The 23,169-nt window shown below is 47.5% G+C and overlaps 1 protein-coding gene across 2 annotated transcripts in view; it reads left to right on the top strand.

The window, feature by feature from the left end:
* jag2b (jagged canonical Notch ligand 2b) overlaps positions 1–23,169 on the top strand; it is a 232,857-nt gene that overhangs the window by 197,921 nt on the left and 11,767 nt on the right. For both annotated transcript variants that reach the window (XM_060829495.1, XM_060829494.1), the window contains 7 exons: positions 2,071–2,184; positions 3,087–3,200; positions 7,248–7,364; positions 9,610–9,637; positions 12,069–12,154; positions 17,147–17,260; positions 19,976–20,091. In XM_060829495.1, the coding sequence (XP_060685478.1) occupies positions 2,071–2,184; positions 3,087–3,200; positions 7,248–7,364; positions 9,610–9,637; positions 12,069–12,154; positions 17,147–17,260; positions 19,976–20,091 (689 nt within the window). The remainder of the gene's footprint in view (positions 1–2,070; positions 2,185–3,086; positions 3,201–7,247; positions 7,365–9,609; positions 9,638–12,068; positions 12,155–17,146; positions 17,261–19,975; positions 20,092–23,169) is intronic.

Genomic DNA, 23,169 nt, shown 5'->3' with positions numbered 1-23,169 from the left:
GATGACTGACCTCCTGCAACCACACCCATCTTCCTTTGTGCCAGGTATGTCTTCTGACCAGTGGTTACTAATGGATGCCAGTGTTGTAACGATGCTGGAAGAGCTTGGCTAGAGGAGTGGCACATTCTGGAGCACAAGTCTTCGGTACTGTTGCCGGAATGTTGCCAGGGCCCGTAGTCTTTGCAGTATTCAGTGCGTCCGGCTGTTTTATTTTGATGTCACGTTAAATGAATTGAATTGGCTGCAGACTGGTCACCTCTGGAGGAGGTAGAGGTTGATTATTCACTTGGCACCTCTGGTTTCAGCCTTGGCTCTCGCATTGATGTGTTGGGCTCTCCTACCATTGAGGATAGGGATATGTGTGGAGCTGCCACTTCCTGTTTATCGACTAATTGTTTGCCATCATCCACAACCAATGTGGCAGGACAGCAGAACCTAAGTCTTATCCACTGGTTGTCGGATCGTTTAGCTGTGTCTGTCACTTGTCAGAAAGTGTGGCGCTAGAAAATCACACCAGGTCAGGCAGCGTCCTATGTGCAGGGTAGTCGACGTTTCGGGCATAAGCCCTTCATCAGGAAAAGATACTTCTTCAGAGGAAGAGTTCTGAAGAAGAGCAACTAGCATCAACATTGATCGAAGAAATTAAGAAATCCTTTCCATCCAAGGTACCTTTTCACATGAAACATCCTCGCTGTAAAAAGCAAGACAATGACCCAGGGAGATCATCAGCCGGAAGAAGACAGGCACTGTGTGATTTGGAAGTTATAGAGTCATAGTACGGCATGGAAACAGACCCTTCGGTCCCAACCTGTCCATGCCGACCAGATATCCCAACCTAATCTAATCCCACCTGCCAGCACCCGACCCATATCCCTCCAAACCCTTCCTATTCATGTACCCATCCAAATGTGTTTTAAATGTTGTAATTGTGTGTTGATGTAATTTTAATTAGTGTCTTATTGGAACAACATATTATTATAGAGTTGGAGGCAGGTAATAAGCAGTTAAGAGAAAGGGGGGCTTAGGGTTGTGAATAGTTGTTGTTTAATGTCCTTCGAAAAGCACATGGATGATGATGGGATAGTGTAGGGGGATGGGCTTAAATTAGCTCACATCGAGGGCCGAAGGGGCTGTTCTGCGCTGTATTGTTCTATGTTTTAATGTTCACTTTTAAAATTAAAGAATAAATTGATGTTATTTTCTTTAAGTAGTGGAATTTGGCAGTTCTCTGACACTCCTATTTTAACAGATGATGGGGTGAAGTGAGCTTTTCTGGGTGTTTGGTTTAATTAACAGAAAGGCTGTCCACAAGTATCTGTCATTAGCTGTTCCACTGTTTAGCGTGCAAGTAGTTCTGAGCTGTCGCTTCACCAGGTCCTTTTCACATTTGGCCAGCCTGGCTCCTTGCTTGATGCCTCCTGAATTGAGGCCGGATTAAAGGCCTTGTTACTAGAAGGTGGTATAGAGTTGCGGTATGTTGGGAGATCAGGGCTGGGTTAACTGTTGCTGGTCCCCAGGTCAATGCGAGGTTGTCTGTCCACTGTCACACCTTTTAGAACTGTTCGTTAGTTGAAGCAGCTGAGAGGTTGCTTGGCCATTTCAGAGGAGGCTGAAGAGTAACGCACATAGCTGTGGGTCTGGAGTCACATGCAGCCTGACCAGGTAGGAACATGAATTTCCCTTCCCTAAAGGACAGGAATCTACCCAACACGTGCTTCACAATCTGCATTGGCTTTGTGATTGCCATCTCTGAGACTAGCCTTTAACCCTATCTCCCAGACAGCATCCGCCTGGGTACCTGAACTGCTAGTGCAGTGCTATTATCACTATCCCATACTGTCAGCCTTTCAAAAAGATGTTTAATTTCCTAAGGTGATGAGAAATTGGAATTCTTATTCTTGCTTGAATCGTATTTACCACCTCTGTGCCTTCTCCTTTAGTTAGTCTGTACTCCCACAATCTGCAAATGGAGTAAGGTTCTGATTTTCACTTTGATTCTTGGCTTCTGTAGGCTACCTGTTTGAGACTGAACTTACTGTCTTGAACGCTCTGGGGCTTCCTGTTTTGCAGATTTCAATGATTGCAACCCCAACCCCTGCCACAACGGTGGCCGATGTGTGGATGGACTGAATGATTTCCACTGTGAATGTAGGAATAACTGGAAAGGAAAGACTTGCCACTCCAGTAAGTAGCCCGTGCCTCCCATCAACTGCTACATCCAGGCTAATCCAGTTCCCCTTTTTAACCAGCTCCTTTGTGCTTCCACGTCCAAGGACCTGGTGACTAGCTCCAGCCTGAATGTTGTTCCGCAAATGATTTTTAAATTCTGTTGTTTTCTGTAGCTTCAGTCTGCTGTCTCTCGCACTTGCTCCCTGCTCAAATTGTAACACTTGCTGCTCTCTTGCTTGTCTTTCTCACCCTTCACCATGGTGAGCGTGCCTGGTGACTGCCAGACAACACCTTCCTCCGTGAAATAAAAACACAAAATGCTGAAGAACTACAGCAGGCCTGGCAGTGTCTGTTGAGAGAGAGAGAGAGAGAGAGAGAGAGAGAGAGAGACCACAATTAACTTTTCAGTGTGGATAAAACTCTTTTTCAGAACTCTTATGCTGTGAAGAAGTGTCTTTGGACTCGAAACATTAACTCTGTTTCTCCCTCCCTGAGCTAGTGCCAGACTTGCTGAGTTTCTGCAGCAATTTGTATATTTTATATCCGATTTCCGGTGTCTGCAGTGTATTGCTGTTGTTCCCTGTACAAGCGTCATCATCTGTATTCGTTTTTCTTTCTCTGAGATACACCATGAAACCCATCTCTTGGGCTGTGTGTTTGTTCACATGACCTCTTACATAGCTTAATGTCTTGTTATGTTATGCTCTTTGTGCTGGGAATTCTTAACATATTAAACATGATTTATAATTACAAGCTCTTGGACCATCCTTAAAAACAGGAGCAGGAGTAGGCCATTCAGCCCATCGAGTCGTCTCTGCCATTTCAAAAGCAAATGACTGATCCTGAATTTGGATCCTGCTTTCCTGCCTGATCTTACTGGATTTAGCCAGTCGATGTTCTTTCCGTTCCCTCCATAGGAGAGAACCAATGTGATGAAAATACCTGCAGTAATGGTGGCACGTGCCATGATGTGGGAGATACCTTTCGATGTGCGTGTGCTCCCGAGTGGAGTGGGAGTACCTGTAATCTTGGTGAGTTTATCTTCCTTCTGGCACGCACTGTTTTCATAGAGACGCTTCTAAAGTAACTTCTCAAAGAACAAAGAACAGGACGGATAGTTCTTCTATAACAAGATGGTTGCGTTCTTGTGCAATCTTGTATTATAATAAAATTGCGCTTTAGAAATGGCGCTTAAAATGTTGGCGTTTTAAAATTTTGCGCTTTAGAAACCGTGTCCCCAATTCATCAATTGTGTTATAGCGAATTTGCGTTAATGAAACGTGCATTATAGCAGAACAACCTGTACAGCACAGGAACAGACCCTTGGGCACACCAAGCCTACACTGATTTCTAATCTTTATTGGGATGCTCTATTTATTGTCTTTATGGGGTTTCTATCTCTCTGTTTGCCTCACATTCATGTATCTATGAAGATATACCTTAAATGTTGCTACTTCCACCCCCTTCAGGTGTGGTGCGTTCCATGCACCCACCACTCTGTGTGAAAAATTTTCCCCTCACCTCTCCCCGAAACATTTCCCCTCTCACCTTTAACCTATGCCCCCTTGTAATTGACCATTCCACCCTGGGAAAAAGCCTCGGTCTATCCACCCTATCTATGCCTGTCATTATTTTGTAGACCCCTATCAGGTCTCCCCCTCAGCCTCTGTCTTTCCAGTAAAAACAGTCTGAGTTTATCCAACCCCTCCTCGTAACTGAAACCCTCCTGCTCTGCACTCTCTCCAAAGCATCCACATTCTTCCGGTAGTGTGGCATCCAGAGCTGCACGCAATATTCCAGATGTGAGATTTGATTAGATTCCCTTCGGCCCAATAAGTCCACACCGACCCTCCAGAGAGTAACCCACCCAGATCCATTCCCCTCTGACTAATGCACCTAACACTATGGGCAATTTAGCATGGCCAATTCACCTGACCTGCACATCTTTGGACTGTGGGAGGAAACCGGAGCACCCAGAGGAAACCCGCGCAGACACGGGGAGAATGTGCAAACTCCACACAGGCAGTTGCCTGAGTTTGGAATTGAACCCGGGACCCTGGTGCTGTGAGGCAGCAGTGCTAACCACTGAACGGTTGTGCTGCCCACAAAGTTCTATACAGATGTAACATAACTTGTCAACATTCCTGTTCCCAAGTCGTTGGATAAAATGTTCTAATACCCTTAGGTGAACCCTTCAGTCAGTGCCCAGAGGAGGTGTTTTCTGACAGTGCAGCGCTTCCCGTGAGACTTGAGATGGGTTGTTCTACTTTAATGTGAGAGTTGTGTTCCTCTGTGACCTTGTGCTATAGAAAATCCTGCTATGGAAAACCATTATAGAAAATTATACTGTCGAAGATCACTGTTGAAAATCAGTATACCCCTTTAGTAGAAAGCTCACATTATGCGAACAACATCCACGTTTTATTAATTGCGTTACACACAATTTGTGCTGATGAAATGTACATTATAGCAGAGCAACCTGTGCATCCTCCTGAGGGATTTCTGACAGAGCCGCGCTGAGGGAAGTGTGTGTGTATTTTGTTGAGTATTGGTTGCTGAAATTTGCTCATGAAGGAAACCTAGCCCGGTACCTGATTGGAACCCGGTTAAAACTCGCACTGTTTTCCAGTGATGGATGGAAAGAGTTGATCTTGAACAACAAAGATCAAAGAACATTACAGCTCAGGGACAGGCCCTTTGGCCCTCCAAGCCTACGCCCATCCAGATCCTCTACCTAATTCTGCTATCTATTTTCTAAGATTCTGTACCCCTTTGCTCCCTGCCCATTCATGTCTTAGTCTAGATACATCTTAAATGAAGCTATTCTGCCAGTTTCTACCACCACCTCTGACAATGCATTCTAGGCCCCCACCACCCGCTTTGCACACCATAACTCCCTTAAACTTTTCCCCTCTCACCTTGAATTCATGACCCCTAGTAAATAAGTTCCCCAGTCTGGGGTAAAAAGCTTCTTGCTATCCATTCTGTCTATACCTCTTGTGATTTTGTAGACCTCAATCAGGTCCCCCATCAACCTCTGTCTTTCTATTGAAAATAATCTAAATCTACTCAATTTCTCTTCATGGCTAGATCCCTCCATACCAGGCAACATCCTGGTGAACCTCCTCTGCACCATTTCCAAATCATCCACATCCTTTTGGTAATGTGGTGACCAGAACTGTACACAGTATCCCAAATGTGGCCGAACTAAAGTCCTATACAGCTGTAACGTGACCTGCCAACCCGTGTACTCAGTACCCCGTCCGATGAAGGAAAGCATGCCGTATGCCGCCTTGACCACTCTCTCAACCTGCGTTGCCACCTTCAGGGAACAATGGACCCAAACACCCAGATCTCTCTGTACGTCAATTTTCCCCAGGACTTTTCCATTTACTGTATAGTTCGCTCCATAATTGCATCTTCCAAAATGCACAACCTTGCATTTGTCTAAATTGAACTCCATCTGCCATTTCTCTGCCCATCTCTCCTGTCCACCTCTATTCTGCTGTATTCTCTGACAGTTCCCTTCACTATCTGCTACTCCACCAATCTTGGTGTCACCTGCAAACTTGCTAATCATCCACTTATACCTTCCTCCAGATCATTTATGTATCTCACAAACAGCAGTGGTCCCAGCACGGATCCCTGTGGGACATCACTGGTCACAGGCCTCCACTTTGAGAAACTCCCTTCCACTACTACTCTCTGTCTCCTGTTGCCCAGCCGGTTTTCTATCCATCGAGTGAGAACACCCTAGAACCGTGCGACTCCACCTTCTTCATCAGCCTACCGTGGGGAACCTTATCAAACACTTTACTAAAGTCAATGTACATGACATCTATATCCCTTCCTTCATCAATCAACCTTGTCACTTCTTCAAAGAATTCTATTAGGTTTGTAAGACATGACCTTCCCTGCAAAACCATGCTGCCTTTCTCTGATAAGCCCATTTTCTTCCAAATGGGTATATATCCTATTCCTTAGTGTCTTCTCCCTTAGCTTCCCTACCACTGACGTCAGGCTCACCGGTCTGTAATTACCTGGATTATCCTTGCTACCCTTCTTAAACAAGGGGACAACGTTACCAATCCTCCAGTCCTCCGGGACCTCATCCGTGTTCAAGAATGCTGCAAAGATGTCTGTTAAGGCCTTAGCTATTTCCTCTCTCACTTCCCTCAGTAATCTGGGATAGATCCCATCCAGACCTGGGGCCTTGTCCACTTTAATGCCTTTTAGAATACACAACATTTCCTCCTTCCTTATGCTGACTTGACCTAGAGTAATTAAAGGTCTATCCCTAACCTCAACCTATCCGTCATGTCCCTCTCCTCGGTGAATACCGATGCAAAGTACTAATTCAGAATCCGAGACCACACACAACTTTCCTCCTTTGTCCTTGAATGGGCCAACCCTTTCCCACCCAACCATCCACCCCACCACCCATCAACCCACCACCCATCCACCCACCACCTACCCACCCATCCACCCACCACCTACCCACCCACCACCTCCCCACCCACCACCTACCCACCCACCACCCATCCACCACCCATCTACCCACGCATCCATCACCCACCACCCACCCACCACCCATCCACCCCCCACCCACCCACCCATCCACCCACCACCTCCCCACCCACCACCTACCCACCCACCACCTACCCACCCACCACCTACCCACCCACCACCTACCCACCCACCACCTACCCACCATCCACCACCCATCTACCCACGCATCCATCACCCATCCACCACCCATCCACCACCCACCATCCACCACCCACCCACCCATCCACCCCCCACCCACCCACCCATCCGCCCACCACCTACCCACCCACCACCTCCTCACCCACCACCCATCCACCCACCACCCATCCACCCACCACCCATCCACCCACCACCCATCCACCACCCATCCAGCACCCACCATCCTCCACCCCCCACCATCCACCCACCCATCCACCATCCACCCACCCATCCACCACCCACCACCCACCACCCACCACCTCTTTGTACCTTCTATTATTTGCATTGATTTCTGTTGGAGCGATGTGACATGTGAAGTTAATTCCTTCCAGCAAAGAACAGCAGTTGCATCCCGAACCCATGCCAGAACGGAGGGACGTGTGTGGGAAGTGGTGACACTTTCACCTGTGTGTGTAAGGAAGGATGGGAAGGTCCAACCTGCAGTCAGAGTAAGTTCCATTCATCATCGCTGTGTGCTGGGCACCCGTTCCTGCACATGTTGCTGCACATGTTCCTCCAGAAGCCAGTTTAAGCAGCCTGAACTTTAACCTGACAGTTTGCGTCAGAGCGACTGATTTGGGGAATAAATATTTCATTAGTGTTGCTGAACAAAGAGACCTTGGAGTGCAGATTCATAGCTCGTTGAAAGTGGAGTCGCAGGTAGATAGGATCGTGAAGAAGGCGTTTGGTAGACTTTATCAGTCAGTGCATTCAATATTGGAGTTGGGAGGTCATGGTGCAGCTGTACAGGACATTGGTGAGGCCACTTTTGGAATACTGCATTCAGTCCTGGTCTCCTTACTAAAGGAAAGATATTGTTAAACTTGAAAATGTTCGGAAAAGATTTACAAGGATGCTGCCAGGGTTAGAGGATTTGAGCTACAGGGAGAGGCTGAACAGGCTGGGGCTGTTTTCCCTGGAGCATCGGAGGCTGAGGGGTGACCTTATAGAGACTTAGAAAATTGAGGGACATGGATAGGATAAATAGACAAAGTCTTTTCTCCAGGGTCGCTGAGTCCAGACTAGAGGGCATAGGTTTAGGGTGAGAGGGGAAATATATAAAAGAGACCTAAGGGGCAACTTTTTCACACAGAGGGTGGTGCGTGTATGGAATGAGCTGCCAGAGGAAGTGGTGGAGGCTGGTACAATTGCAATATTTAAAATGCATCTGGATGGGTATATGAATGGGAAGGGTTTAGAGGGATCAGGGACAATTGCTGGCAAATGGGACTAGATTAGGTTGGGATATCTGGTTGGCATGGACAAGTTAGACCGAAGGGTCCGTTTCTCACATAAGTCATTCCTGATGAAGGGCTTATGCCCGAAACGTCGATCTTCCTGCTCCTCAGATGCTGCCTGACCTGCTGTGCTTTACCAGCACCTCGCTCTCGACTCTGATCTCCAGCATCTACAGTCCTCACTCTCTCCCCAATGGTTTGTTTCTGTGCTGCACATCTCTATAACTCGTCATTAGGAGGAAGCCCTCCTTTTAAAGGATTTGGAAAAGACTTACAAGGATGTTGCCAAGGTTGAAGAGGCTGAAAAGGCTGGGGCAATTTTCGCTAGAGCATCGGAGGCTGAGGGGTGTTTGTTGAGACGTTCACACAGTCATGGGGGGGATGGATAGAGTGAATAATCAAGGTCTTTTTTCCAGAGTCCAGAACTAGAGGGCATAGGTTTAGAGTGAGAGGGGAAAGATTTAAAAGGAACCTAAGGGGGAATGTTTTCACGCAGAGGGAGGTACGTGTATGGAATGAGCTACTAGAAGAGGTAGTGGAGGCTGGTACAATAAAAACATTTAAAAGGAATCTGGATGGGGATATGAATGCTGAAAATGTGTTGCTGGAAAAGCGCAGCAGGTCAGGCAGCATCCAAGGAACAGGAAATTCGATGTTTCGGGCATAAGCCCTTCATCAGGAACCCTTCATGGGAAGGGTTTGGAGGGTTATGTCCAAATGCTGGGAAATGGACCTAGATTAATTATAGGATATCTGGTCAGCATGGACAAGTTGAACCAAAGGCTTTGTTTCCACGCTGTATAACTCCTGACTGTATGACTGTGATACTCCCTTGGTACAGCATGTTGACACAATGTGTTGGCGTGACTGATTCTTCTCAGGCCTGAGTGGCTTGGCACTTGAGCACTCTGTCCAATCCTTGAGTGGGTTCCTTGATTCTGAGGAGCATTGAAGATTGGTGACTGACGCTGGAGGGTGGGTGTGTGGGGGGGGGGGAAGGGGGGGAAGGGGTGTGGTGGGGAGGTGGTTTGCATCCACCTGAAGAGATGGGGGTCACAATAGAGGCACCAATCTACATGTGCCACATTTGGCTTTGATTTAGAGTTTGTAGGGACTTGGGTGGCTGGGAGCTGGTGATGGAGAGTTTATCCTCCTCACTGTGACCGACTGAGTGCCCACATCCCCTTCTGTGGTAAAGCAGGTTCCTTTTACAAACAAACACAGAAAATACTGGAAGAATTCAGCAGATCTGGCAGCATCTGTGAAATGTAAAGAGAGTTTGCGTTTTGAGTTCTTCAGAAGGGTCACTAGAGTAAAAATGTGAACAGAGTTTCTTTCTGCTCAGATGCTGCAGACCTGCCGAGATCCTCCAGCATTTTTTGTTTTTGTTTGCGTAAAGTTTCCAGCATCCGCGTTCTTCGTTTTATTTAAATCTTTCTTTTGTTTTGTTCCACAGATAAGAATGACTGCAACCCTCACCCATGGTAAGTGGTGTTGGCAGCGGGGTTACCTTTATTACCAACATTAAATGAGCACTTGGTCTGTGCCACTTCCAGAGGACTGGCAAGCTTTGAATCCACCTCCATCACCTTGGCAGTAAAATTGTGATCTTTCTGCACAGAAGAACACCATTCAATGCATCATGTCTGTACTGGCCCTTGAAAGATCCAGTTGTCCCACTGTTGCTATTCCCCTCGAGCTCTGTTTTAAATTTCCCCTTTTTAAGTATTTATTCACCTTCTTCAATAAGTTCCTACTAAGGCTGCTTCCACTGCCCTTTTCAGGTGGTACGTCCCTGGTTATCTTAATTTGCCTCACCAACTAATGAACTTGCTTAATCTTTTCTTGTGGTTAATTTGCCAGCTTCCTTAAAGCTCTGCCCACTAATTACTGACCCTCCTGCAAATTAGAATGCTTCCTGATTATTTACACCTCTAACCTCTTCCTAAATATCGCCCTTATCTTCTTTGCTCTCCAATCCAGCCTCTCCACATAACTTAAAGCGCTCTTTGCTGGTCCAATTCTAGTCAATTTCCTCTGGACCCTCTTCCAAGTTATCAATGATATAGCTGCTCAGTAAGAGTCAAACATTGCAATAGCATGGGACAGTGAGTGTGAGAGAGTCACTGTGTGTCAGTGAGTGTGCCTGTGTGCGTTAGTGTGATTGGAAACTTTTCAGGATGCAACGCCAGTCAAAGTGGCAACTTAACGAACGGTGAACATGCCCGAGGGACTGAGTAACTTCGCAGAACGCCACTCATAAGGGCTGGCCCAGCCAGCCAAACCCATGTTCCATGAAGGAATTTCAAAACAGAATCTGAAAGAATTGTTATAATGTGGGGAATATGATGACCAGTTTATATCTGGAGGCATCCACACACACACACACTCGCACTCACTGGCACACAGTGACACTCACTCACCCTGACACACACACACACACACACACACACACACTCTCGCACTCTCTCTCACACACTCGCACTCTCTTGTTCTCTCTTGCTCTTTTGCACTCTCTCTCACACTCTGTCTCTCGCACTCTCGCACTCTCTCTCGCTCTCTCTCTCTCGCTCTCTCTCTCGCTCTCTCTCTCGCTCTCTCTCTCGCTCTCTCTCTCGCACTCTCTCTCGCACTCTCACTCACTCTCTCTCACTCACTCTCTCTATCACTGTCTCTCTCTCACACACTCACACACTCCTTAAAGTTCTCACAGACACACAGATTCTCTTGCATTCAGAGACACACACACAATCTGTAGAATGCATCATAAAAACAAAGTTCTAGCGATTAAACGCAACATCTGTGAATATAGAAAACAATTCATCTTTCAAATCCAGAATGACTCCATTTGGATCATTTCTAAATGTTTCAAATGACTGTTGGCAGTTCCAGTGGCCCAGTTCTCTCTCTGTGCTGATGATCTCAACTCCATGGAGTGACCCTGGAACTCAGACTTGGCCGACAGTGCTACTCAGCGAAACACAACTGACATAGTAGTGTGAAAACGGTCTTCCCTTGCTTGAGAAAACGAGAGGGACTATGAAATTAAATCTTAACCATTATCAAAAGCTTCCTTCATCTCCACATCATACCCATGCTTGTTTTAACCAGTCTGTATATCAGTGAAGTCAGGGAGAATGGGAGGAAAGTGTAAGCCAGCTGTTGTTACAATAGATAAAGAGAGTCTTGCTGTAATCTAATTAAAAAATAAATGTACAGCATGTAATCGCATTTGTACCAGATTTGTTGCAAATCTGTCAATCTTGCTCTTGAATGACAAACCTAAACAGGAATTGTTGGAGAAACAGAATTCATACTTAGGGTCCAGTGACCCTTCAGAATTGGAAAATGATACACCTGTTCCCAACTAAGTCCCCTGAAGCAAAAGTGAAAGACTGCAGCTGCAAGGGGGGGGTGGTCTGCATTATCCGTGACACAGGACATAACAAAGTCATACTAGTTCTGAAGAAGGGTCACTGGACCTGAAACATAAACTAGTTTTTCTCTCTCTCCAGATGCTGCCAGACCTGCTGAGTTTCTCCAGCAATTTCTTTTTTACTTGAAACTCCAATATTTAAGATTGGATGGGGGTGGGTCAAGTTGGTGATGACAGTGGGGGTGAGGACAAGGGTTATTATTGGCAAATCTATGTAGGTAATGGATTGAAAGTGGAATAGCAGGGGTTCCGGAACCTTCCATTCTCTCATTGTCAGCCCAGTGCTAGAAATGCCTTCTGTTAATGGTAATTGAAATTTGCATTTGAATGGTTGTTGGTTTTGAGGTAGAAGTTGTGTGTGTGTGTGTGTGTGTGTGTGTGTGTGTGTGCGCGCGCGCGCCTCAGCTGTGGTAATGTCAGCAGTGTCAGGAGATCACTTTCTGACAAGCGTGTGTTTGGGGGTATTTTTGTCTTTACAGCTACAATGGAGGCATCTGCGTGGATGGTGTGAATTGGTTTCGATGTGAATGCGCTCCCGGCTTCGCTGGACCAGACTGTCGGATCAGTAAGTAACTAACACATAGAACAGGGAGAGTTCAGGGCTTGTGCCATTGTGACCCAACACCCATTTTGTTCCAGTCCGTCTCTGACCTCTTGACATATTCAGCTGAGTGAAGGCCACTTGTACCTTTGTAAAATGCAACACCAGCTGGTTGAATTCTTCATTCAGAGTGAAAAGCCCCTTTGCCACCTCTGGAAGAATTGGAACCTTTTATCCCCTAACTCTCCCCGCTCGCATTATCCTCTTTCATCCCAAAGAAACTCTCAGGAATCTTTGTCTTTAAAATAAAAACATGTGTTTTCTTAATCACCTTTTGTACTAACTAAATTATACTTTACAGCATTTCGACCGTGTCAAATGTTCTTTCTATGAAATTCTTTGGGATGCTTTATAACATAAAAGATGATATATTAATGTCGTCCAGCTCATGAAGCAAATAATTGATACATTTAATTTTTTTGCTGTAATCCTATGTGCTGGTAATACCTCCCACCTTTTATTTCAGTCCCTGTTTTATAAGTGATGCCCAATTGCATTGCCACTTTAAATGATTTGTCTTTGAAAAATCTTGCATTTTATGGCACCTTTCCTGACCTTGGGACATTCGACAGTGTGTCATTTTGAAATGTAGTCAGTGCTGTAGTGGAGGACGTATGGCCATCAGTTTGACTCCTGTGAGCTCTCACACACAAGGTTGTCATGGCCAGGGAGTGGGCTTTCTTTTCTGAGGAATGCTCATTCGACCCGAAACGTTAACTCTGATTTCTCTCCACAGATGCTGCGAGTCCTGCTGAGCTTTTCCTACAATTTCAGATTTTGTCTCTGATTTACACCATCTGCAGTTCTTTTGGGTTTTAGTGATGGTTGAAATATGTCACATACATTGGGCTGGACATGGTGTTGAACTGTGCTGCTTGTCATGTTGCAGGATTTCTTGATTCTACTTGAAGGGCCACTTTGGGTTTTTGTTAATATTGGAGACAACAGCTCAGCACTGCATTGGGAATCTGTATTGTGTTCCCATTTCTGCCATGGATTTGAACTTGCTATCTCTGGACTGGGAAAGGGGAGTGTTACCTACAGGGAGCCAAGGCTGATGCACTCTGGGAGTATTCTGGAATCGTATCAAGTTGACTGCTCTTTGCATTAAGATCTTTTGGCACACAGCATTGTACATCTTCAAAACACACGAGTGTGTTGAGACAACATCGCGCTCTCCCGCTCCCCCTCTTCCTCTCTCTCTCCCTCTCTCTCCCCCTTCCCCTCCCCTCCCTCCCGCTCTGCCCCCTTCCCCTTCTCTCTCTCCCTCTCTGCCCCCTTGGAAAAGCAGATGGGTCTTTTAGAAATGGCTTTGTTACTGCTCCTTGATTTTATCAAGGCCATCATGAGACCCCCAGGTCCACAGTAATGTGGACAGCTCTTAACTGCCCTCTAGACCACTGGGGATGGGTCACACAAACGAGCCTAGTCTGTGACACCCACAGCCCATGAAAGTATTAAGAAAATGCCTGAACTGTTCAGGTTCTGGTCAATGTGCAGATCCTGAGATTTACCGAACTCCTGAAGCCCAGCCTCCTCAATGCTGCACTCGGTCAATTGCAGTTTTGAGGTTGAGGATGTCAGCAGCAAGATATCCCTCAAACTGACCCTCTGTAGGGGGATAGGCCATGGATAAACCAGCTCAAGATGGAGTCATGGAACCATTGAGCTTTACAGCATTGAGACCCTTCAGCCCATCATGTCCATGCTGTTCATAAAGGCACATATCAACTTTATTCCTGATACTTGGCACTTGGCCTGCAGCTTTGTACATGATGGTGTTTCAGGAGTTTGACTAAATCCCATGTAAGTGTCTTGAGGGTTCCCACCCACCTTCACCACAACAGTGAGCTCCAGCTACGAGCACCCTCTGAGTGAGAAAACCTTCTCCACATGTCCCCTCTAACCTTCCTGCCCCAGTAATTGACCCCTCTACCATGGAGAAAGGTTTACTTGTATTGACCCTTGAACATAGTACATTACAGCACTTTGGCCCTCTCTGTTGCGCCAACCTATGGAACCAATCTGAAGCCCATCTAACCTGCACCATTTCATTTTTGTCCATATGTCTATCCAATGACTATTTAAATTCCTGTAAGGTTGGCCTGTTATTGCCCTGTATCATTTCGTGCATCTCCACGAAATCCCTTGCCTCAGCCCTCACTGCTCCAAGGAAAACAACCCCATCCTATCCAATCCTACCTGTTGGACTGTCACCTGGTGCTGTGTGATTTTTAACTTTGTACCCCCCAGTCCAACACCGGCATCTCCAAATCATGACCATCTTATCCAGTCTGCAGAACAGGATAGTTCCAACTCGGTCCACATCCCGGCGAATGCCCCTCTGCACTCCCTCTTTAACACAGGCACAGTGTGGTTAGGGTACAGTGACTGGCTCCAACTGTGGTCGAACTGATGTTCCATCGACCTCCATCAGAACCTCCCAGCTTCTGTTTTTGATGCCTTCACTAAATGACAGCAAGTGGGATGCTTGGGCCTTGGAAACTAATACTGGTTAATTCAGAGGGAGATAGTTAATGTCTGAGGGTTTCAGCAGAGCTGAAAATGTGTTGCTGGAAAAGCGCAGCAGGTCAGGCAGCATCCAAGGAACAGGAAATTCGACGTTTTGGGCATAAGCCCTTCATCAGAATTCCTGATGAAGGGCTTATGCCCGAAACGTCGATTCTCCTGTTCCTTGGATGCTGCCTGACCTGCTGCGCTTTTCCAGCAACACATTTTCAGCTCTGATCTCCAGCATCTGCAGTCCTCACTTTCTCCTTGAGGGTTTCAGCAGCCCATCAGAGGGAGCAAAATGTTACAGAGGAGGGGCTCAGTGGTTTTAGTGGGAGTCCTGCCTGACGAGAGAATCCCGAGGCAAGTCCAAGTTACAGCAGGTGAATTTGAAGGCAGTTAGCACCCATGAAGCTAAAGTGAAATGAGTCAAATGTAAAACGTTTTACATTTGATTAATATTCTATACTGTATCCAATGTTTAAATTTTGGGGCAGAACTGGAGCTGCAGAAAGGTGTGGACTATGGGTTTGGGTAAAGTTGATGATTGGAAGTTTTTTTTTACATTTACTTCCTTCTGCACTATTTTAGTCTATGAAATCTCTCTCCCTTCCTTTCCTCCCCTCTCTGGCTCTCCCCCTCTCTCTCCCTCTTTCCTCAACCTCCCCTCCATACCCCTCTTCCTCCTCTGTCCGTGTCACCCCTCCCCCCCCCCCCCCCCCCCACGCCCCCCCCTCTTTCCCTCACTGCCTCTTTCTCTCTCCTTGGCTTCCACCCTCTCTCTTCCCTCCTGCCCCCCTCCCCCACCTCCACCTCCTCTCTTCCCCCTCTCTCTCTCCCCCCCATCCCCTCTCTCTCTCCCCACCCTCTCTCTCCCCTCCTGCCCCTCCTCTCTCACTCCACCCCCTCTCTTCCCCTTCTCTCTCTCTCTCTCTCCCCATCCTCTCTCTCCCCACCCTCTCTCTCCTCTCCCTCTCTCTCCCCTCCTGCCCTTCCTCTCTCACCCCATACCCTCTCTTCCTCGTCTCTCTCTCTCTCTCTCTCTCTCTACTCCCCCTCTCACTCCATCCCCTCTCTTCCCCTTCTCTCTCTCTACTCCCCCTCCCTGCCCCCCCGCCCCTCCTCTCTGTTCACCCTGTCTCTTCTCCTTCTTTCTCTTTCTCTACTCCCCCTCTCTCCCCCCACTCTCTCCCCCGTCTCTCACCCCCCCTCCCCTCCCTCTCTCTCTCCCTCTCTCCCTCTCTCTCTGAATCCCCCTCTCTCTCCCTCTCTCCCCCCCTTCCCCCCTCCTCCCCCCATCTCTCCCCCTTTCCCCCTTTCTCTCCCCCCTTTCTCTCCCCCCTTTCTCTCCCCCTTTCTCTCCCCCCTTTCTCTCCCCCCTTTCTCTCCCCCCCCTCTCTCTCCCCTCTCTCTCCCTCTCCCTCCCTCCCCCTCCCTCCCCCTCCCTCCCCCTCCCTCTCCCCTCTCTCTCTCCCCTCTCTCTCTCTCTCTCTCCCTCCTTCTTGTCTCTCTGCGTGTTTCTCTCTCTCCTCCTCCCTTCTCTCTGTGTGTGTCCCTCTCTCTCTCTCTCCCCCTCCCCCTTGTCTCTCTGTGTCTCTCTCCCCCTCTCTCTCTCTCTCTCTCCCCCCTTTCTCTGTGTGTGTCTGTCTGTCTCTCTCTCTCTCTCTCTCTCTCCCCCCGTCTCTCTCTCTCTCTCTCTCTCTCTTTCTTCCCCCCACTTCTCTGTGTGTGTGTCTCTCTCTCCCCCTTCTCTCTCTCTCCCTCCGCCTTGTCTCTCTGTGTCTCTCTCTCCCCCTCTCTCTGTGTGTGTCCCTCTCTCTCTCTCCCCCTTCTCTGTGTGTGTGTGTCTCTCTCTACCCCCCTCTCTCTCTGTGTTCCCCTCTCTCTCTCTCTCTCTCTCCTTCCCCCCTTCTCTCTCTGTGTCTCTCTCCCCCCTCTCTCTGTGTGTCCCTCTCTCTCTGTCTCTCTCTCTCTTCCCCTCCCCCTCTGTGTCCCCCCCTCACTCTCTCTCCTCCCCCCTCCCCCCCTCTCTCCTCCTCTCCCCCCCCCCCTCTCTCTCTCTCTCTCTCTCTCTCTCTCTCTCTCTCTCTGTCCTGTTGTCTTGTTTGCTCTGGCTCAGTAGCAGCTCCGTATCTGGGTGAGGGTGAGGGAGGGGAATGGGAGTTTGCCTCCTGTGTTTTTTAGTTACTGGCAGTTTCTGAGAGCCCAGCTGTGAGCACAGTGAACACAGGACTCTGAATGAGGCTCGGGAAAATAAAAGCCTCTTACAGAGCTGCCTCTGAAAGGCTGCTTTAACTTGATTGTTTACTGTGGAACTAATGATGTGACTGAAGAGGCCAGGGCTGGCTTTTCGCAATTAGGCTGAGCAGGAAGCACGTGGTCTCATCAGCATTTTTAGTGTCCCTCATCCCTTTGTTAATGCATGCGTTTTATTCTCTCTCAAAGACATCGATGAATGTCAGACATCCCCTTGTGCTTATGGAGCCACTTGTGTGGATGAGATTAATGGGTACAGGTGCATCTGCCCTCCTGGAAGAGCAGGTCACAGATGCCAAGAAGGTACGTGTTTTCAACAAATGATCATTCCTTGTCTGACTTGACAGCACTCTTTGGGGGAGACGGTGTGGGAGTTTTGCTCCTTGCCCTGTACAACTCTATTGCAGCAGCAGTTGGTGAAGAGGAGAATATGGGGTGCAGGGTGGGTGGGCAGAAATGGGATTGGCTGAGGAGATGGTCAGAAGCTTGACACTGAGCTGGTCAGACCCTCGTGGCTCAGTCCTAGAGATGTGACCGTGAGCTGCCCTCTTGGCATCTTGATGTCTGGGAAGAACACAAGGCACAGACTTTGTGTTCAGCTGCAGAATGATAGCGATATCCAGCACAGAAACAGGCTCTTAGCTCCAATTTGTCTGTGCCAACCAATCTGACCTCATCCCACTCGCCAGCACTTGGCCCATACCTATAGCCCCTTCCGATTCATATACCCATCCAGATGCCTCTTAAATGTTGGAATTGTACCAGCCTCCACCACTTCCTCTGGCAGCTCATTCCATACACGCACCACCCTCTGCGTGAAAAAGTTGCCCCTTAGGTCACTTTTAAATCTTTAAACCTTAACCCTGTGCCCAGTAGGTTTGGATTCCTGTACCTCGGGGAAACATAGAACATTACAGCGCAGAACAGGCCCTTCGGCCCTCAATGTTGCGCCAACCTGTGAACTATTCTCAGCTCGTCTCCCTACACTATCCCATCATCATCCATGTGCTTATCTAAGGATTGTTTAAATCTCCCTAATGTGGCTGAGTTGACTACATCAGCAGGTAGAGCATTCCACTTCCTTACCACTCTCTGAGTAAAGAACCTGCCTCTGACATCTGTCTTAAATCTATCACCCCTCAATTTGTAGATATGCCCCCTCGTACAAGCTGATGTCATCATCCCAGGAAAAAGACTTCCACTGTCTACCCTCTCTAATCCTCTGATCATCTTGTATGTCTCTATCAAATCCCCTCTTAGCCTTCTTTCCAATGAGAACAGACCCAAGTCTCTCAGCCTTTCCTCATAAGACCTTCCCTCCAGACTAGAGCTGAAAATGTGATGCTGGAAAAGCGCAGCAGGTCAGGCAGCATCCAAGGAACAGGAGAATCGACGTTTCGGGCATGAGCCCTTCTTTCATGCCTGAAACGTCAATTCTCCTGCTCCTTGGATGCTGCCTGACCTGCTGCGCTTTTCCAGCAACTCATTTTCAGCTCTGATCTCCAGCATCTGCAGTCCTCACTTTCTCCTTCCCTCCAGACCAGGCAACATCCTGGTAAATCTCTGCACCTTTTGCAATGCTTCCACATCCTTCCTGAAATATCCGTACTTGGCTATTCACCTTATCCACGTCCCTCAAAGGCAGCCATCTTTGCTCTTTGATTGAGCTACCCAGTTAGGTCACTTCCCCTTTTCTAAAACCTGGTCATTTTTATTCCCTTTTATGATTTATTCTGTTCCCTTTTTTTGGGAGTTTCTATTGAATTTGCTTTCCCCATCCTTTTAAACCAGGTGGAAACTTGCTGCACTTGTCTTTTATTCTCCCCGGTGTTGTGTTGTCCCAGATCGGATGTCGTGCACATCACTGGCCTTTGCTGCTGACAGCACAGTCAGCCCCTGGCCATGCCCGTCCCTCACTCTGTATTATAGAGGCTGAGACAGAGAGAGAAACATTTCCTGGTTATGTTGAAAGATGAAGCAACTCCTCATAGTTTTGATGTTTCCTCACTACAAGGAGCATTGGAATAATCCGGCTTGATTCATTTCAATGAGTTCGCAATCTGTCGCTGTTTTTCTCAAAACTGGTTTCTCTCGGGGTTTGACTTTGGCAAGAATGTGCATAAAAACTAACATTGTACATGTAAATGGCCTCATTACATATGTACAGAGGGAACAGAAGGGAGAGTCTGCTGACCTGTAGAACTGGCATTTAATATGAATGTTGTGGAAGACAAGGTGATGCTGTCTGATGTTCATCTCCTCAACCTGAGCTTTGTTCACTACAGTTTTGTTTGTCTCCTCCTCTGGTTCAGTTGGGATATCATTGTCAATATCTCCTCAGAGAGTTTGATGGGGGACAGTGTAGAGGGAGCTTTACTCTGTATCTAACCCCGTGCTGTCCCTGTCCTGGGAGTGTTTGATGGGGGACAGTGTAGAGGGAGCTTTACTCGGTATCTAACCCCGTGCTGTCCCTGTCCCTGGGGGTGTTTGATGGGGACAGTGTAGAGGAAGCTTTACTCAGTATCTAACCCCGTGCTGTCCCTGTCCTGGGAGTGTTTGATGGGGACAGTGTAGAGAGAGCTTTACTCTGTATCTAACCCCGTGCTGTCCCTGTCCTGGGAGTGTTTGATGGGGACAGTGTAGAGGGAGCTTTACTCTGTATCTAACCCCGTGCTGTCCCTGTCCTGGGAGTTTGATGGGGGGACAGTGTAGAGGGAGCTTTACTCTGTACCTAACCCCGTGCTGTCCCTGTCCTGGGAGTTTGATGGGGGGACAGTGTAGAGAAAGCTTTACTCTGTAACTAACCCCGTGCTGTTCCTGTCCTGGGAGTGTTGGATTGTGAGTGTGAGGGAGGAGTGTAGAGAGAGCTTTAATCTGTATCTAACTCCCTGCTGTCCCTGTCCTCGGAGTGTTGGATTGGGGGTGTGGGGGAGCAGTGTAGAGAGAGCATTACTCTGTATCTAAGCCCGTGCTGTTCATCTCTGGCTGTGACCTAATGCTGTTACTTGTTTACTGCAGTCATCGGCTTTGGGAAGTCATGCTTTATATCGGGACAGTACCATCCGCATGGAATCCGATGGGAACAGGAGTGTAACACCTGTCAGTGCCTGAATGGCAATGTGAACTGCACAAAGGTAAACTCGCAAGCCCCACTTGGGATTTTTAACGTAAGAATCAACTTCCAAAAATTAGCAGCTAGCTGGATTAATTTCTCACCCCTCATCAGTTTCGAGGGGGACCAACTTACTCAGAGCCACTGGTCCAGAGAGTGGTGCTGGAAAAACACAGCAGGTCAGGCAGCATCTGAGGAGTAGGAAAATCGACGTTTCAGACATAAGCCCTTTATCACCTTCTCCTACTCAAAGCCACCCTCTGAGCTGACGTCTCGATTATGTTGTCCTCTCGATCATATTTCTTCATCGCTAACGGTGCCTGCTTCACCCTAACCATAGCCAATCTGCTGCTGAAAACACTGTCGCCTGACCTTCTCAGTTCAAGCCTCTAACCCTGTACTGTCCCTGTCCCTGGGGGTGTTTGATGGGGACAGTGTAGAGGGAGCTTTACTCAGTATCTAACCCCGTGCTGTCCCTGTCCCTGGGGGTGTTTGATGGGGACAGTGTAGAGGGAGCTTTACTCAGTATCTAACCCCGTGCTGTCCCTGTCCCTGGGAGTGTTTGATGGGCACAGTGTAGAGGAAGCTTTACTCAGTATCTAACCCCGTGCTGTCCCTGTCCCTGGGGGTGTTTGATGGGCACAGTGTAGAGGAAGCTTTACTCAGTATCTAACCCCATGCAGTCCCTGTCCTGGGAGTGTTACAGTGCTGTCATAGAAGCTTACAGCATGGAAACAGGCCCTTCGGCCCAACTTGTCCATGTCACCCAGTTTTCACAATTAAACTAGTCCCACTGGCCTGTGTTTCGTCCGTATCCCTCCACACCTCACCCATCCTGTACCTGTCTAAATGTTTCTGAAATGACAAAATTGTACTCACCCCCACCAGTACCTCTAGGAAAAAGTGAGGTCTGCAGATGCTGGAGATCAGAGCTGAAAATGTGTTGCTGGTTAAAGCGCAGCAGATCAGGCATCAGGAATCATTCCTGATGAAGGGCTTATGCCCGAAACGTCGAATTTCCTGCTCCTTGGATGCTGCCTGACCTGCTGCTCTTTAACCAGCAACACATTTTCAGCTCCACCAGTACCTCTGCCCATTTCAGACACACATCATGCTCTATGTGAAAAAATTGCCTCTCTGGACACTTTCATATCTTTCCCCTCTCACTTAATCCTGAGTCCTCTAGTTCTCAATTCCCATACCATGTGGACAAGCTGTTGGTTATCTACCTTATCTGTGCCCCTCATGATTTTATAGACCTCTATAAGGTCACCCCTCAGACTCCTATTCTCCAGGGGAAAGTTCCAGCCTGTCCAGCCTCTCCTTATACCTCAATTCGTCCAGTCCATGTAACATTCTACTAAATCTTTTCTGCACTTTTCCTAGTTTAGTAATACTGCTCGCTAACCTTCCACCGTCCCCATACTCTATCCAAAGCACAGAAGGATATGCATCCAAGGTAACTTTCATGCACCATCAGTTTTGACCTACCTTGGTTTCACCATTAATACTTCCAACAATAACTGTCATTGTACCAAGTTAAAAATCACACCACATCAGCTTATAGCCCAACAGGTTTAATTGGAAGCACACTAGCTTTCTGAGCGATGCTCCTTCATCAGGTGGTTGTGATGAAGGAGTGACGCTCCGAAAGCTAGTGTGCTTCCAATTAAACCTGCTGGGCTATAAGCTGGTATGGTGTGATTTTTAACTTGCTATACCCCAGTCCAACACCGGCATCTCCTAATCATGTCATTGTACCAGCTGTCTACCCTTACCCAACCATTTCTTTCTCGACCTCACCCTCATTCCCTCCCTGAATTATTTGCTGTTCAGAACACACTGCGATATTGTAAATGCCCCCCCAGCTTGTACATGGCTCACTCTTTGCTGAATTGCCCCCATTCTCTGGGATTTCCCCTGTAATGCATTTAAACTCCCTTCCTTGTTGATATTTTTAAATAAACCTTTTGTATTCTGTCCAACCTTTCGGTGTCATGTCCTAATTTCAGCCAACATCACCTTCTAGGCAATCTGGTGATAGTTGTGTGTGTTAACTGTAGGAAAGGATATGTTAAAGGAGAGCCAGCAAGTGCTGATAGTGCTGAAATCATTGAGGATGGAGCATTGGGTAGTTGCTAATGCCCTTTGTAACATGGCATTATTTTGTAAAGTTTTGACTGAAGTTACAGTTAATGGGGAAGATATAATAAAGAGCACTTCTATCTTAAATGTACAATTTTTTTTCTTTATTTATTCATGGGATGTGGGCATTGCTGACCGAGCCCAGCATTTATTGCCCATCCCTAATTACCCAGAGGGCAGTTAAGAACCACTCAAATTGCTGTGGGTCTGGAGTCACATGTAGACCAGACCAGGTAAGGATGGCAGTTTCCTTCCCTCAAGGGTATTAGTGACCCAGATGGGTTTTTGTGACAGTTGTCAATGGATTCATGGTCACCATGAGATGTTTAATTCCAGCTATTTTTATTGAATTCAAATTTTACCGTCACCTGTGGTGGGATTCGTACCCAGGTCCCCAGCACGTTACCTGGGTCCCTGGATGAACAGACCAGCGATAATACCACTAAGCCATCACCTCCCCACAATGTCCATCTGCCGATCCGCTGGAAGGTCCTATTTCACTCGGCTTGACCAGCGAAATGAGGAGAAAGATATCCATAAAAACTCTAGGTCCTTTCAGGTCATCTCAAATATTTAAAGCTATTGGAACACTGTTTCTGAATCTAGAACGTTCTTCCTAACAGTACTGAAGAAGGTACTCACCATCACCTTCTTGAGGGCAGTTGGCGATGGACCATTATTTTCTGGACTTGTCAGCAGCACCTACATCCCATGACAAATAAAAATAATCTCCCTCCACTGTCAGCATACAGAGACAGCAATTTGTACCATCTACACACTCTGTAACAGCTCACCAATTGCACTTTAGGTTACTTAGTGTGGGAAACAGGCCCTTCGGCCCAACAAGTCCACACCGACCCGCCGAAGCGCAACCCACCCATACCCCTACATTTACCCCTTTACCTAACACTACGGGCAATTTAGCATGGCCAATTCACCTGACCTGCACATCTTC

This window comes from Hemiscyllium ocellatum, chromosome 8 (assembly GCF_020745735.1).
Source record: "Hemiscyllium ocellatum isolate sHemOce1 chromosome 8, sHemOce1.pat.X.cur, whole genome shotgun sequence".
In the NCBI taxonomy this organism is placed as follows: Eukaryota; Metazoa; Chordata; class Chondrichthyes; order Orectolobiformes; family Hemiscylliidae; genus Hemiscyllium; species Hemiscyllium ocellatum.
The sequence above is the reverse complement of the archived record's forward strand: the minus strand, read 5'-3'. Positions and strand labels throughout refer to the sequence as shown.